Here is a 15,572-nt window from a genome sequence, read left to right as displayed (position 1 = left end):
ATCACAAAAGTTATTTGGCCATGTCCGGAAAACCGTCTTCAGTTTCATGAAAGGCGGAGTCTTCTCAGTTAGAGGTTTGGATCTCAGCTGGCTGCCTGTTTAGCAATAACTTGTTTTTGGAAGACTGTTTCTGCAACTGGGTGTAGCTGTGATGGTAGCTACTACTTTATTTTTGCTCATGAATTGTGGGCACCACTGGCAGGGCCTGAATTTATTACCCATCCTTAATTGCCCTGAACTGAGTGGTTTGCCCACCACATTGCTGTGGCTCTGGAGTCACATGGAGGTCAGACTAGGTAATGATGGCAGATTTCCTTCCCTAAAGGACAGTAGTGAACCCAATGAATTTTTACAACAATCGACAATGGCTTCATGGTCATTATTAGATTTTTTATTGAGTTCAAATTTCAACATCTGCTGTGGTGGGATTCTAACCTGGGTCTCTGGATTATTTGTCTAGTGACAATACCACTATACCATTGCCTCTCCCTGTATCGCTTTCTCCAGTTACTGTGCTATGGATAGATCATTCTTTCCCTTTAATGTTACCTAGCCTGTGGATATAGCTTTTAGCATATACGTGTCAATTTCCTTATCTCTCTACTAACCTCTTCTATACACCATTGCTTTCTCTATGTCACATAGGTATATGCTTGCTTTTCTCACTGGTTTTCTAATTCACATATCAATATCCCTTCAGACAGCTGCCATTCTCAACTCCCTTTTTAATTTATTTTATCCCAATTTCATTTTTTAATCTTAATTTTCCCAATTCTTGACACTGGTCAGACAATCAATGCATACAACCCTGTTCTTTGGCATTTAAATCAATAATGGAAAATCAGTCAGAGTGATCTGACATTTCACAAATAATACTTCTTGTGAGACCAATTATTCGCTACGAGGAGTTTCCAATTGACAGACTCATTATTTCCGTACCTTGTTTCGTGTTACAAGGTTCTGGAAAGTATCCTTTTGTTGTAATTAGAGATGAGGACTCCCTAATGTCGGATGAATTCTCATGTTCAAACAAAAACACTCCATTAAAATTTGCTGTGCACTGGGCAAGCGCTACCCTCCAGACGTGGTCAATCAATCTTCAGTAAACATGAGCAGTCAGAATAAACAGTTGCTACAAGGCAAAATTTTGGGAACCAACATCCTATATTCCAAAGATGTAGGGCAGTATGGTGGCACAGTGGTTAGCACTGTTGCCTACAGCGCTGAGGACCTGGGTTCGAATCCCGGCCATGGGTCACTGTCCATGTGGAGTTTGCACATTCTCCCTGTGTCTGCGTGGGTTTCACCCCCACAACCCAAAGATTTCATAGATTTCATAGAATTTACAGTGCAGAAGGAGGCCATTCGGCCCATCGAGTCTGCACCAGCTCTTTTTTGAAAGAGCACTCTACCCAAGCCCACACCTCCACCCTATCCCTATAACCCAGTAACCTCACCCAACACTAAGGGCAATTTTGGACACTAAGGGCAATTTAGCATGGCCAATCCACCTATCCTGCACATCTTTGGACTATGGGAGGAAACAGGAGCACCCGAAGGAAACCCACGCACACACGGGGAGAACATGCAGACTCCGCACAGACAGTGACCCAAGCCGGGAGTCGAACCTGGGACCCTGGAGCTGTGAAGCAATTGTGCTAACCACCATGTTACCGTGCTGCCCATGATGTGCAGTGTATGTGAATTGGCCACACCAAATTGCCCCTTAATTGGAAAAAAATAATTGGGTACTCTAAATTTAATATTAAAAAATGCGTGTAAAATATCACGCCCAAAATAGAGTGACGCCATTTTTCAACTATCCTTGGCTGCTGCGGTCTCCCGCCTACTTCCCGTGCACTTAAAATTCAATGCTGCAAAAATGTGAGCTATATATGGAGGTATCAGCAACTCATCCATATTATTTAAATGACGCCCAAGGTCCAACTTCACGTCGGTCTCAAACCTTCTGTTTCAAGCATGCTAAACGGCCAGACCAACATATTCATGATGAGAAATAGTTCAACCTCAATTTAGGAGCAATCAGATGTACATGGCCTCGAAGGTTGAAACAGAAAATTTGATTGAGTCCTAAGGTAGATTTATCCAATATGATAAAGTTAATGGGTGGGATTCTCCGACCCCCCGCCGGGTTGGAAAATCGCCTGGGGCGGCGTGAATCCCGCCCCCGCCGGCCGCCGAGTTCTCCAGCGCCCGAGAATTGGCGGGGGCGGGAATCGCGCCGCGCCAGTCGTCGACCACTCACAGCGGCTCCCTGCGGCAATTCTCTGGCCCACGATGGGCCGAAGTCCCGCTCGTAATATGCAGGTCCCACCGGCGTAAATTGGACTAGGTCCCTTACCGGCGGGACCTGGCGGCGCGGGCGGGCTCTGGGGTCCTGGGGGGCGTGGGGCGATCTGGCCCCGGGGGGTGCCCCCACAGTGGCCTGGCCTGCGATCGGGGCCCACCAATCCACGAGCAGGCCTGTGCCATGGGGGCACTCTTTTCCTACGTGCCGGCCATGTCAGCCTCCCCGATGGCTGATGCGTAGGTGAACCCCCCCCTCCATGCATGCGCGGGGATGACATCAGCAGCCGCTGATGCTCCCGCGCATGTGCGGACCCGCGCCGGCCGGCAGAGTCCCTTCGGCCCCGGCTGGCATGGCACCAAAGGCCTTCCACGCCGGCCGGCGGGGCGCAAACCACTCCGGCGCCGGCCTAGCTCCTGAAGGTGCGGAGGATTCTGCACCTTCGGGGCGGCCTGAAGCCGGAGTGGTTCATGCCACTCTGTCCCGCCAGAACTCCCCGCCCTGCCGGTTACAGGAGAATCCCGTCCAATAACTGTAATTTCCCCCTTACCTACTAGATCCTACAAACTAGCAAATTGTTGTCGATCTGAAATAAAAACAGAAAATGCTGTAAATAGCTGGTCAGGCAGCATCTGTACAGAGAGGAACAGAAATCTGATGAAAGGTCACCTGCAATAGCTCGGTTTCTTTGACCACATCTGCTGCTTTACCTGCTGGGCAGTATTAATTACCTATATGACACCCTTGAATAATTCTTAAAAACTTTATTCCTTTATCAATTGTTGCCTGGATAAAATTATAGAATTTTTCTGGTTCTATGAAAAGCCTACTGATGTTAACATTGCCCTTGTCTTGTGATATAGTGATAATTCAAATAATGTAATCAGTATATAATTTCCTCTGTGTTCTTATCCTTTTGGTTTAGTCCAAGGCACTAATCCCTCTGCAAACTGAGTCTCATCCAGAAACAAAACAGAGAGTGTTGACAAACTATATGTTTCCACAGCAGCCACGCAACGATGAAGGTGAGACTCCTCCTCACTCAGAGGACTGAGATCAGTGCTGTTTTTCAGGTGACATCTTCTTTACCTGATTGTGTTTCTTGTTATGTGTGTGAGCTGGCAATGCCCAAGTAATACCAGCTAGCAAGTTTATACATTATGACATGTAATAACATAACATTAACTGTGCCAGTCTCTTGGCATTTTATGGTTTTGCTGTTTCAACACTGTTAGCTCATCGGGAAACTTCACTTGTACATTTTGATGACTGATAATGTCATAATAAGAATAATGCAGGTTATCAGCAAGGTTGGCATTGGAATTACTATGATTGGTCCCAGTGCTCCTTGACAGAGAAAGCGAAAGATAATGAAGTATTATTGCTATCCAGTGACATATGTATAGATGTCAGAAGAGGACAGGATGCCACTCTATGGTGAATAGAATGTGAAATGAAAATGAAAATCGCTTATTGTCACGAGTAGGCTTCAAATGAAGTTACTGTGAAAAGCCCCTAGTCGCCACATTCCGGCGCCTGTTCAGGGAGGCTGTTACGGGAACACTCACTTTCCAGTCTTACTCTCGAAGAACAGCAACTGATTATATAGCACAGAGCTACCAGGATCCTTGAAGGTACACCACAGAATCAGTTAGTGGTGTCGGAAAGTAAGGAGATCAGTGGCTATTATAATAATACATACTGGAGACAACCCAACTATGAACGATGTTGGATGCTTTACTTTGAAGCAGAATAAACATTCTGTTTCTAGGAATTCCTCACTCACACATATGCTAATTGAGTTTTGATAAAATACCCAATGGACTGCTGAGTGGAGTGTCATGGGATAGCATTACGTTTCAGGAGAAAATTAATCCCACAACATCCACCTCACTTTATTGGACTGCTTGCCCTATTAGCTGGCTATGCTTTGGTTGGGAATAAATGTGGAGAGTTATTTGCGAAAGAATAAAAAAGGAAAAAGATGGGAGTTTTCGTCAACGTTCAACATCCCATACTACTACTTCTTTTATATTCTCCCATTTACCTGGGGTTGTCATAATGCTGGTTGATCATCCATCTCCATCTCCTCCAGTCAGTCACCAATTCCCCTTCCAATCCCACTGTGTTTAAGGCCTGGATTTTCCAGCCCTGCCTGTTGCTGGGATTTTCCAGTCCCGCCAAAAGCCAGTGGGCTTTTGGCTGGCCCGCTGCAACTCTTGGGTCTGGAAAATCCCAGCCTAAGCCTCTTGCCCCAGTATCTTTCCATCTGGTCTTGGACATTCCTCTTCTCCTCCTTCCAGGCAGTCACATCTTTATCACTCACCTCACTGCATTTCTTCTCTCTCCTCGCAACAGATGTCCATACCATTTTAATCTCTTCATTGCTACTTTCTTTGATGCTTCCACAATCTTCACCGGCTCCTGATGTACTGGTTCTTGATACTGTCCTTTCTCATTTCTCCACAAATCCATCTCATCACCCACAATTCGGTATTCAGTTGTTATTCCTCTCTTTTTGATGTTTCTGCACCATATAACACGCCGGTCTCACACCTACCTTGAGGATTCTTCCTTTCAGTTTCAACAATACTTTCTTTCACATAACGCTCCACTGCACTTCGCCCACTTGTTCCAGCTAGAGCTATTCTGTTGCATAATTTCCATTTCTGTACTTCCATTTTCGGCCACCACTGGCTCCAGCTACTTGAAACAACTCACTTTCTCCAAGTCTTCACCCAGAATCTTTAAACCTTCATTCTGATCCTCTTCACTGGGCTCAAATTGACAGCCACGTATTGGATCTTTGGTCTACTAATCTTCGTACCTCATCAATATTCTTTCCTTCATTTTAAGAGTTGAGTCAGGTTTCAAAATGGGTATTGGCAAGAAACATTGTTATGAAGAGGAAAAAGAAAGATTACTTGTTCAGGATCTGGGGCTAGATTTACCTCCACTATTTGGGTAGATTAACCACAGAACAGGTGGACTTATCACAACAAATCCATTCCTTTCAACAGAACATATAACATTTTCACTGTTGTAGATTTTCCCTTATTTATTTAATCCCTTGAAGTGGGTTAAAAGTCTGAGATGAAACATTCTCTGGTCCTCCAAGTGGTTGGAAAGTAGGATCCAGATGATTAGTTCAATATTATTAACAATGTTATTTAAGTCCAATCAATTCCTTCCCAATCCACACATAAATGGGTGGATTAAGTGGAGCCCGCTGGAGTAAATAGGCTGACAGCTGGCTGAAAGACTGAACGTCAGACACTCAGTGGCAGGAAAACCATCCTGCAATTATTAAGCTGCAGGAAGAGATTGATGTGAGGAAACCCCTTCCAATAATGACGGAGGAAATGCAATTAGACTCGGAATGAGCACTTAAAATGGTCCCTGATCACACCTGGATTTAATGGTATATCAGGTGAAACACGAGATGCCTACTCTTGTGCTGCATGAAAGCCACCAAATAAACCATTCCAGGATTGCCATTCAGATAATCCTTCTAGGGACCCTTTTCATTTTATTGATGTATTTCTGAATGTCAAAACATCTCGTCTGGTAGAAGCTTGAATTCAAATGACAGTTGAATCTAAGATTTTTAAAAGTTCATTCATGGGATAAGGACATTGCTGGTTAGGCCAGCATTTATTGCCCGCCTCTAATTGCCCTTAAGAATGTGGTGGTGAGCTGCCTTCTTGAACCGCTAGAGTCCATGTGGTGTAGGTACACCCACAGTGCTGTTAGGAGGCAGTTCCAGAATTTTGACCCAGCGACAGTGAAGGAACACCAATATATTCCCAAGTCAGGATGATGAATGGTTGACGGAGGACTTCCAGGTGATGGTGTCCCATGTATCCACTGTCCATGTCCTTCAAGATGGTAGTGGTCGTGGCTTTGGAAGGTTCTGTATAAGGAGTCTTGGCGATTTCCAGTAGTGTATCTTGCAGATGGCACATACTGCTGCTGCTGTGCATTGGTGGTGGAGGGAGTGACTGTTTGTGGATGGGATTTCAGTCAATCGGGCTGCTCGGGATGGTGTCGTGTTTCTTGAGTGTTGTTGGAATTGCATTTATCCAGACAAGTAGAGAGTATTTCATCACACATCTGACTTGTGCCAAAATTGGACAGACTTTGAGGAGTCAAGAGTTGAGTTAATCACCTCAGGATTCCTAGCTTCTGACCTGCTCCTGTAGCCACAACATTTATGTGGCTGGGCCAATTAAGTTTCTGGTCAATGGTAACCCCCCAGGATGTTGCTAGTGGGGAATTCAGCATTGGTAATGCAATTGAATGTCAAGAGGCGATGATTAGATTCTCTTTTGTTGGAGATGATCATTACCTGGCACTTGTGTGGCACAAATGTTGCTGCCATGTGCCAGCACAAGTCTGAACATTGCCCAGGGGTTGCTGCATTTGAATATGGACTGCTTCATTATCTGAGGAGTCGTGAATGGTTCTGAACATTTTGCAATCATCAGTGAACATCCCCCTTCTGACTTTATTATGGAGGAAAGGTTATTGATGAAGCAGTTGAAGGTAGTTTGGCCTAGGATACTATGCTGAGGAACTCGGGGTTCCTGAAACCAGGACTACCCTATCTAAACAGCATCCGAATAGATTGTTGCGCTAGTTCTCTTCTATGAGGGTGATAGCCTTTGGTCTCTTTTTTCCTGAGCTTCTTAAATTACCAACAAGAAAAATAGAACATAGAACATAGAACAGTACAGCACAGAACAGGCCCTTCGGCCCTCAATGTTGTGCCGAGCCATGATCACCCTACTCAAACCCACGCATCCACCCTATACCCGTAACCCAACAACACTCCCCTTAACCTTACTTTCATTAGGACACTACGGGCAATTTAGCATGGCCAATCCACCTAACCCGCACATCTTTGGACTGTGGGAGGAAACCGGAGCACCCGGAGGAAACCCACGCACACAGGGGGAGGACGTGCAGACTCCACACAGACAGTGACCCAGCCGGGAATGGAACCTGGGACCCTGGAGCTGTGAAGCATTTATGCTAACCACCATGCTACCCTGCTGCCCCTAATAATTCACCATATGAAGAGAACAGATCAGGTCAGAATGTAGGGCTTAATTTTTTAAGTCAATTTTTCTTTCCAACTGAGATGCAATGCATAAGCAAAATGACAATTTTATTATAGTTGTCACAGACTGCCAAAATGCAGAACAACACATGAAAACCTTCCAATCGAAAAGAAAAAGAAAACATTCAGTGCAATTAGTGTTTAAACACTGTTCAAATTCTGCTCTCACTCAGTGGACAAAGAACCTCCTGGCCCAACTTCCTCACTTCAACCAAAGAAATAATTAGCATACTGCATAAAGTCCCTCCTGTTATATTTTAAATAATGACTTATCTAAAATATATATATTACTCTTCAATCCACCAGGATGATAAAATGGTCTTCTTGTTGAAAGATGAACTGTTTAATAAGTAATAAAATAATAAACTGTCAGTCCTTTTACTCAATACTAAACTAACTATAAAGAAATAAAGTAAAATACAGATAATCAGATAACTATACACTATTATCACAAACTAGTTCTAAATTCTCTCACTCTAGCTATTCTATGTCTTGCTTGTTCACTGTTTTGGTACACACTCTCTAACTAAAAAGAGCGGAAATCCGGTTCTTATAGTATCTGACTGTGAGACATCTAGTGTTCAAATGACTGTACTACATTTACGTACATTGATTATAGAATCATAGAATCACAGGGCGGGATTCTCCCGCAATCGGCGGGCGGCCCTTACCGGCTTAAAGAGCGGCGCAAACCACTCCGGCGTCGGGCCTACCGGAAGTTGCGGAATCCTTCGCACTTCCGGTGCTGTGGAGGTTGGCGCCACGCCAAGGCCGGTGCTGGAGAGGTTGGCGCCGCGCCAACCGGAGCCAAAGGGCCACCATCGGCGTGAGTTGGCGCATGCACAGGACTGCCAGCGTGTTCTGGCGCATGTTCTCCCCGTGTGTGCGTGGGTTTCTCCACGCCGGCCATCGCAGAGCCTAACAGAGGCCAGCGCAGAGGGAAAGAGTGCCCCCACAGCACAGACCCGCCCACAGATCTGTGGAACCCACGGCCGGATCCACCCGCGCTCCCCCCAAGGACCCCGCTAACCGCCCTCCAAGTCAGGTCCCGCCGGGATGGACCATGTCCATTTCACGCCGGAAGGACTGGCCGAAAATGGGCGGCAACTCGGCCCATCGGGGCCCAGAAAATTGCTGGGGGAGGCCGCTGCCAACGGCCCCCGACCGGCGTGCCGGATCCCCACCCCTGCCCGAAAACCGGCGCCGGAGTATTCGGCAGCCAGCGTCTGAGCGGCAAGGCGGGATTCACGCCGCCCCCCCGGCGATTCTCCAACCCGACGGGGGGGTCGTAGAATCCCGCACATAGAATTTACAGTGCAGAAGGAGGCCATTTGGCCCATCGAGTCTGCACCGGCTCTTGGAAAGAGCACCCTACCCAAGCCCACACCTCCACCCTATTCCCATAACCAAATAACCCCACCCAACACTAAGGGCAATTTTGGACACTATGGGCAATTTAGCATGGCCAATCCACCTAACCTGCACATCTTTGGACTGTGGGAGGAAACCGGAGCACCCGGAGGAAACCCACGCACACACGGGGAGAACATGCAGACTCCGCATAGACAGTGACCCAAGCTGGGAATCAAACCTGGGACCCTAGAGCTGTGAAGCAATTGTGCTAACCACTATGCTACTGTGCTTGCCATGTATATTGATATCTGAATACAATATGTCATGTGCATTGATACCTGACTATCATTACATCCGCCTTTTTTTTAACATTTTCTTTGAAATATCTGCAAAGAAAATTTACAAAAGAAACGCCGTGTAAACAGTATATAGTAATCACGAGATTAATGAAAAAGTTCACAAATTCAGACGATTGAGTTTTCTTCTTCTCCTTATCGATCTTCTCAACTTCAAAGGTGATGAAGAATTCTCCAGTTTGTTGTGAATCAGTACATTGGATTGCATTCTTCTTTCAAGTTGTTTGGAAATAGTCATGTTCAAATCAAGATCTGGAAAAATGTTGACAGTATCTTTGACTTGAAGTAGACCTCTTCTATTTCTTCTTAGAATGGTTCCATCAGAAGTTCTGATCAGATAAGACCTCGGTAAGAATTTCCTAATTATGTGAGCTTTGTCAGACCAATCTCCTTCCGGAAGTCTGAATCTAACTATATCGTCAACAGATAGAGTAGACAGTTCTTTCGAATGTTGATCAAAATATCTTTTTGACTCATTTCCTGTTGTTGCATTCTTTTAAAAAGATTTTGTTGTTCCTGATCAGGAAAGTGTAATTGAGCTAATGTTGTCCTGAACACTCTGTTGCATAATATTTGAGATGGAGATAAGCCTGTTGATAGAGGAGATGTTCTGTAATTGAGTAAAGCTAAGTAAAAATCAGAATCAGATTCTTTAGATTTGCTAAGTAGTTGTTTCATGATGTGAACACCTTTCTCTGCTTTTCCATTTGATTGCGGAAAATGTGGGCTTGAAGTAACATGTTGAAAGTTGTATTTCAATATGAGAAATCATGCCATTCATGACTTGAGAAACAAGGGCCATTGGCAGACACTACAATACTGGGAATACCATGTCTGGCAAATATCTCCTTGCATGCCTCTATGACATTGCTCGATGTAATGTCGTTCAGTTTCACTAACTCAGGAAAATTTCAAAAATAGGCAATGATCAAAAGATAGTCTTTTGTCTTTTCCAAAAAAGTGAAAAAGATCAGCACCAGCCTTGATCCATGGTGATGTTACTAGATCATGCGGTTGCAGTGGTTCTTTGCATTGCTGACTTTGATGGGATTCACATGTTGAACACGACAATATCATGTTCACAATATCATTGTTGATATCAGGCCAATAGATAGACTGCCTGGCACATCTTCTACATTTTTCAATGCCTACATGACCTTCATGTAATCTCATCAGCATTTCAGAATGCATGCTTTGTGGAATTACAATGGGATCTTGTCTCAGCAGCATACCATCTACAATAGTCAGTTCTGACTGAATGGATCGATATTGTGGACAATTACCTTTGGGCCACCCTTCTTGAAGATGTTTCATAACTTTCATCAACATGGTATCCTTCTGTGTTTCAATGCGAATTTGCTGAAATTTGATATCTGATACAGGTAGTAATTCTTTGAATAGTTGCAAATGTGAATCAACATCATTGATGGATTCTTCTTGGAGAATGTCAGTGTTAACTGACCTAGATAAAGTATCAGCAATTACTAATTCTTTACCTTGTGTATACTTCAGTGTGAAATCGTATCTTTTCAATTTCATCATTAAACGTTGAAGTCTGGGAGTCATGTCATTTAAGTTTTGTTCTATGATGTGTACTAGTGGACAATGGTTAGTTTCTACTATGAATTTGGGTGGACCATATACATAGTCGTGAAATTTGGAAATCCCTGTGACTAACCCTAGACACTTTTTTTTCGATTTGGGCATACCTACACTCAGTGTCAGTCATTGATCTTGATGCATAGGCAATAGGAACCCAATTAGCAAAACGTTCTTGTTGCAGTAAAACAGCACCTATGTCATTTTTACTTGCATCAGTTGAAATTTTAGTAGGTTTTGTCGCATCAAAAAATTGTTGTTTTAAATCAGTCCATCCTGCAGTATGTTGGTCAGTCCAGATGAATTCTGTGTTCTTTCTTATCAATTGACGTAGAGCAGTTGTTATCGCAGATAGATTTGGGGGACGATTCTCCGAGCCCCGCGCCGGGCTGGAGAATCGACGCAACCGCGCCACGACTCCCCGACGCCGGCGCGCAATTCATTGAGGTGCGGAGAAATGGTGCCATTTGCGCCAGCGCGTTTGGTGAGGCGGCGGCTGCAGACCGCTGGAATCGGCGGGGCCGCCGATTCTCTGGCTCGGATGGGCCGAGCAGCCACCCGGATACAACAGAGTCCCGCCAGCGCCGTTCACCCCTGGTTGCTGCCGGCGGGAACTCTACACAAACGGTCGGGGGGGTGGCTGGGGGAGGGAAGGGGGCTCCTTCACCGGGGTAGTGTCTCCGATGGGGTCTGGCCAGCAATCGGGGCCCACCGATCGGCGGGCTGGCCTCTTTCCCCCCCCCCCGGGCCTAAGTCCCTGCGCGGCCGGCCCCTGAACGCCAACGCCATGTTGAGTCGGGGCCGGCGCGTTACAAAAATTCCCCCGCGCATGCACAGGTTGGCGCAGCCCAACTGCGCATCCGCGGGTTGGCGCGGCGCCCGTTTGGAGCCAGGAAAGGAGGCTGGAGCAGCGTGAACCGCTCCAGCGCCGTGCTGGCCGCCTTTGAGGGACAGAGTAGGTCATACCCGGGCCCAGTTTTCGCCGTCGCGAAACGCAACGGCATTCACGACAGCGCGAACACTTGGGCCCCATTTGGGAGAATGCCCCCTTGAAATGAACTTTCCTAGAAAGTTGACAAATCCGAGAAAGCATAAGGCAGCCTTCTTATCTTTAGGAATTTGCATTGCCTTGATAGCTTGCTCTTTGTCTTGATCTGGTTTTATGCCTTCACCCGTTATGTTGTCACCTAGGAATCTTAAAGATGAGGCGGCAAACATGCACTTGACCTTGTTTAACTTTAAACCATAGTTGCCAATTCTCTTGCAAACCTCCTGAAGATGCTAGATATGCTCTTTAGGCGTTGTTGACCAGACGATTATGTCGTCAACATAAACCCAAACTCCTATGTTCTCGGTCATCTGTTCCATTGTTCTGTGAAAAATTTCAGAAGCAGATATGATACCAAAAGGCATCCTATTGAAACAGTACCTTCCAAAAGGTGTATTAAAAGTACAAAGACATTTGCTGGAGTCTTCTAACTGCATCTGCAAAATCCTTGAGATGCATCAAGTTTGGTAAATATTTTAGCATTTGCCATCTCAGCATTGATATCTTCTTTCTTTGGTATTGGATAATAGTCTCTCTTGATATTTCTCTTGAGGTCTTTTGGGTCCATACAGATTCTTATTTCACCTGTAGGTTTTTTACACAGACTAGGGAGCTTACCCAGTCTGTAGGTTGAGTAACCTTAGAAATTATTCCTTGAGTTTGAAGTCTTGACAATTCAGATTTCAGTCGCTCTTTAAGTGGAGCAGGAACACATCTAGGTGGATGGATCACCAATTTGGCATCCTTTTTCAGTTGGATTTTGTACTGAAAAGGTAACGTGCCCATACCTTGAAAAACATTTGGGTATTGTTGTAAGAGTTGTTGAACATGATCAGTGAGTACACTTGATTGAAAGGTATTCATGAAGATTCTCTGTATGAGGTGAAAATCTTTGCATGCTTGTGCTCCAAATTTTGATGAACGAGTATCATTGACCATCTCGAACCTTACTTGTTGCTGAATGTCTCTGTTTGTGACACTTAGGTAGCAGGATCCATGTGAAAAAAATGGGGTTGCCATTGTAATCACGCAATGAGCATTCTGGAGGAATCATTTCATAATGACTCTTGATCTTGGACCAGGTCCTTGGAATTCAAAAGATTCACCGAGGTGTCAGTATCCAATTTAAAAGTGATTGGAATTGTGTTAACATACACAATAGTTATCTAGTCGTTGCTTACTATGTTGACTTTTTGTTCTTCCATTGCTTGAAGATTTTTCTCAGACTCTCGATGAGGTAACTTCATTGTTTTAAGATGATCCCTGCTTGCTTGTGGATCATGCTTGATGGACGAATCAACTGTACCAACGAAGAAAGTATTTTCTAAATGAGAAAATATTGTCATCTTCTATGAAATCTTCTTGAGTGTTGATTTCTTCTGTTTTGTCCACAGCTCGTACTTTGTGATATTTTTTGTGTCGGAGGAATTTATGTAGCAGTTGATTGACACTGTGAAGCATAATGGTTGAGTTTCTGACATTTTAAACATCGTTTGCCAAAAGTTGGACAATTCTCCTTTTAAGTGGGCGTTACCACATCTGTGACATGTAATTATGTTGTCGTCATGACCTAATTGTGACGTACACGCAGGCGCAGACTTCGTCTTGAACGTCTCGCGTTTTGGTGCGTAATGCGCATGTGCAGAGCTCGAAAATGCTTGCAGAGGATAGCTTCCATTCCTTACAGATTTCCGCTTTGCTTGCGACACCATTTAAATTTTCTCTGCCTCGCGGTAGAGATTTGCACTTTTTTCTTTCGGATAAAATGTTAGATACTGGCTCCTTGTCTGTCCTGCTGATATACATTTGTCAATCATGATTTGTAGGGTTAAATCATTTTAACGAATTAACGCTTCTCTGACATTATCATCAAATATACCATACACTATTTGATCTCTGACAAGTGAATCATGCAGATTTTCATAGTTACACGTTTTAGCTAAGAGCTTGAGATCTGTGATGAAATTATTCACAGGTTCACCAGTTTTTTAAAATTCTCCGATGAAATTTCAGTTGTTCTAAAATCTAATTTGACTGCATTTTACAATGTTCATCAAACTTCGCTATCACTTGATAAAATTTAGTTTTATCATCACCAGCACTAAAATTAAATGAGTTGAATATTTTGATTGCTTGCTGTCCTGCCAGGGATAGAAATAACACGGTCCTTCTAGCTTCTGGTGCTGCACTTAAATCACTAGCTTCTAGTTAAAGTTGAAATAGTTGCTTGAACAACTTCCAATTTAAATTTAAACTGCCAGTGGTCTTTAGATGTGTTGGTGCGTGAACTTGGTCCATTGATAGGTTGTTTGCATCAAAGTTTTCAAAGTTGCGATGATAGCTATAGTCAAATTGTTGAATCCGTTTTTTCTTTTTTTCTTTCTTCTTTTCCATACTAAATCTTCGTTAGTTTTTCTTAAAAGATTTAAAACTCGCTGGTACAATCTTATATTTTAAATAATGACTTATCTAAAATATATATATTACTCTTGAATCCACCAGATGATAAAATGACCAATAGTCTTCTTGTTGAAATGTAATGAGTAATAAAATAATAAACTGTCAGTCCTTTTACTCAATACTGAACTAACTATAAAGACATAAGGTAAAATACAGATAACTATATAACTATATACTATTATAACAAACTAGTTCTAACTACTCTCACTCTAGCTATTCTATGTCTTGCTTGTTCATTGTTCTGGATCACACTCTCTAACTAACTAAACAGAGTGGGAATCCGGTTCATATAGTATCTGACTGTGAGTCATCTAGTGTTGAAATGACTGTATTACATTTGCATACATTGATCATATTGCTATCTGAATATCACTACACCTTCTTCTCAATCCTGTCCCTTGCCTGAGTTGTGGTGACTCTTGGGTTCAACCACCACCAGTAAGCTCTTCCCCTCAAAAGGGAGAGCAGCCTAAGGTCACTATGGTCACTGGGACTATGCCGACTTTACCTTAGACGTTGTATGTTCCTCATATGCGTTTGTAAGCACCACAGAATGTAGCTTTTAATGGTCCACAGTTCAAGACGGCAGATAAACTTTGCTGTAATCAATACAAACCTTGGAGGAAAAAGAAAAGATGCTAACACAGTAACATAGGGAGAGAATTCAATTTAAGCCTAGAACAGGGGCAAAGTCAGTGAAAATATGAATACAGGAACAAAAGTAGGCTAATTAACTTCTCAACCTATTCCACCATTCAATGAGATCATGCCTGATCTGTATCTTAACTCCATCCACCTGCCTTGACTCCATGTCCCTTTATATCTGTTTCTAACAAACATCAATCTCAGATTTAAAATTATTAAATCTGCTCGTAACTACTGCTTTTGTGGGAGATAGTTTCACATTTTTATCACTATTGCATGAAAAAGTTCTTCCTGACTTACCTGCTGATTGGTCTGGCACTGCTTTTAAGGTTATGCCCCCTTGTCCTAGAATTCCCACCGGTGGAATACATTTCTCTCTACTCAAATCAATTATTTTCAAAATACTAAAAACCTCAATAAAATCTTTCTTTGACCCTTGATATTCTAGAGAATACAACCTAAAGCATGTAATATCTGCTCATGATCTAAGTCTTAGACCCTGGTGCCATTCTGGTGATGCATACCTTCCAAGGCCGATATATCCTTTCTATGGTGCAGTGCCCCAAACTATAAACATTACCTCAGAAATGGTCTAACTACCGCTTTATTCTGCTGCAGCAAAGCTTCCTTCTCCCTTATATTCTAGCCCTCTAGTTATCTTTTTCTTGAGTTTCCTGCCGA

General features: G+C 43.6%; 1 protein-coding gene across 4 annotated transcripts in view; it reads left to right on the top strand.

The window, feature by feature from the left end:
• Positions 1-15,572, top strand: part of lrrc7 (leucine rich repeat containing 7) — a 1,013,254-nt gene that overhangs the window by 839,021 nt on the left and 158,661 nt on the right. For all 4 annotated transcript variants that reach the window (XM_038794406.1, XM_038794408.1, XM_038794407.1 and 1 more), the window contains one exon: positions 3,234-3,333. In XM_038794406.1, the coding sequence (XP_038650334.1) occupies positions 3,234-3,333 (100 nt within the window). The remainder of the gene's footprint in view (positions 1-3,233; positions 3,334-15,572) is intronic.

The sequence above is a fragment of the Scyliorhinus canicula genome, chromosome 4 (assembly GCF_902713615.1).
Source record: "Scyliorhinus canicula chromosome 4, sScyCan1.1, whole genome shotgun sequence".
Lineage (NCBI taxonomy): Eukaryota > Metazoa > Chordata > Chondrichthyes > Carcharhiniformes > Scyliorhinidae > Scyliorhinus > Scyliorhinus canicula.
Note: the sequence above shows the minus strand (reverse complement) of the source record. Positions and strands in the feature narration are given on the sequence as shown.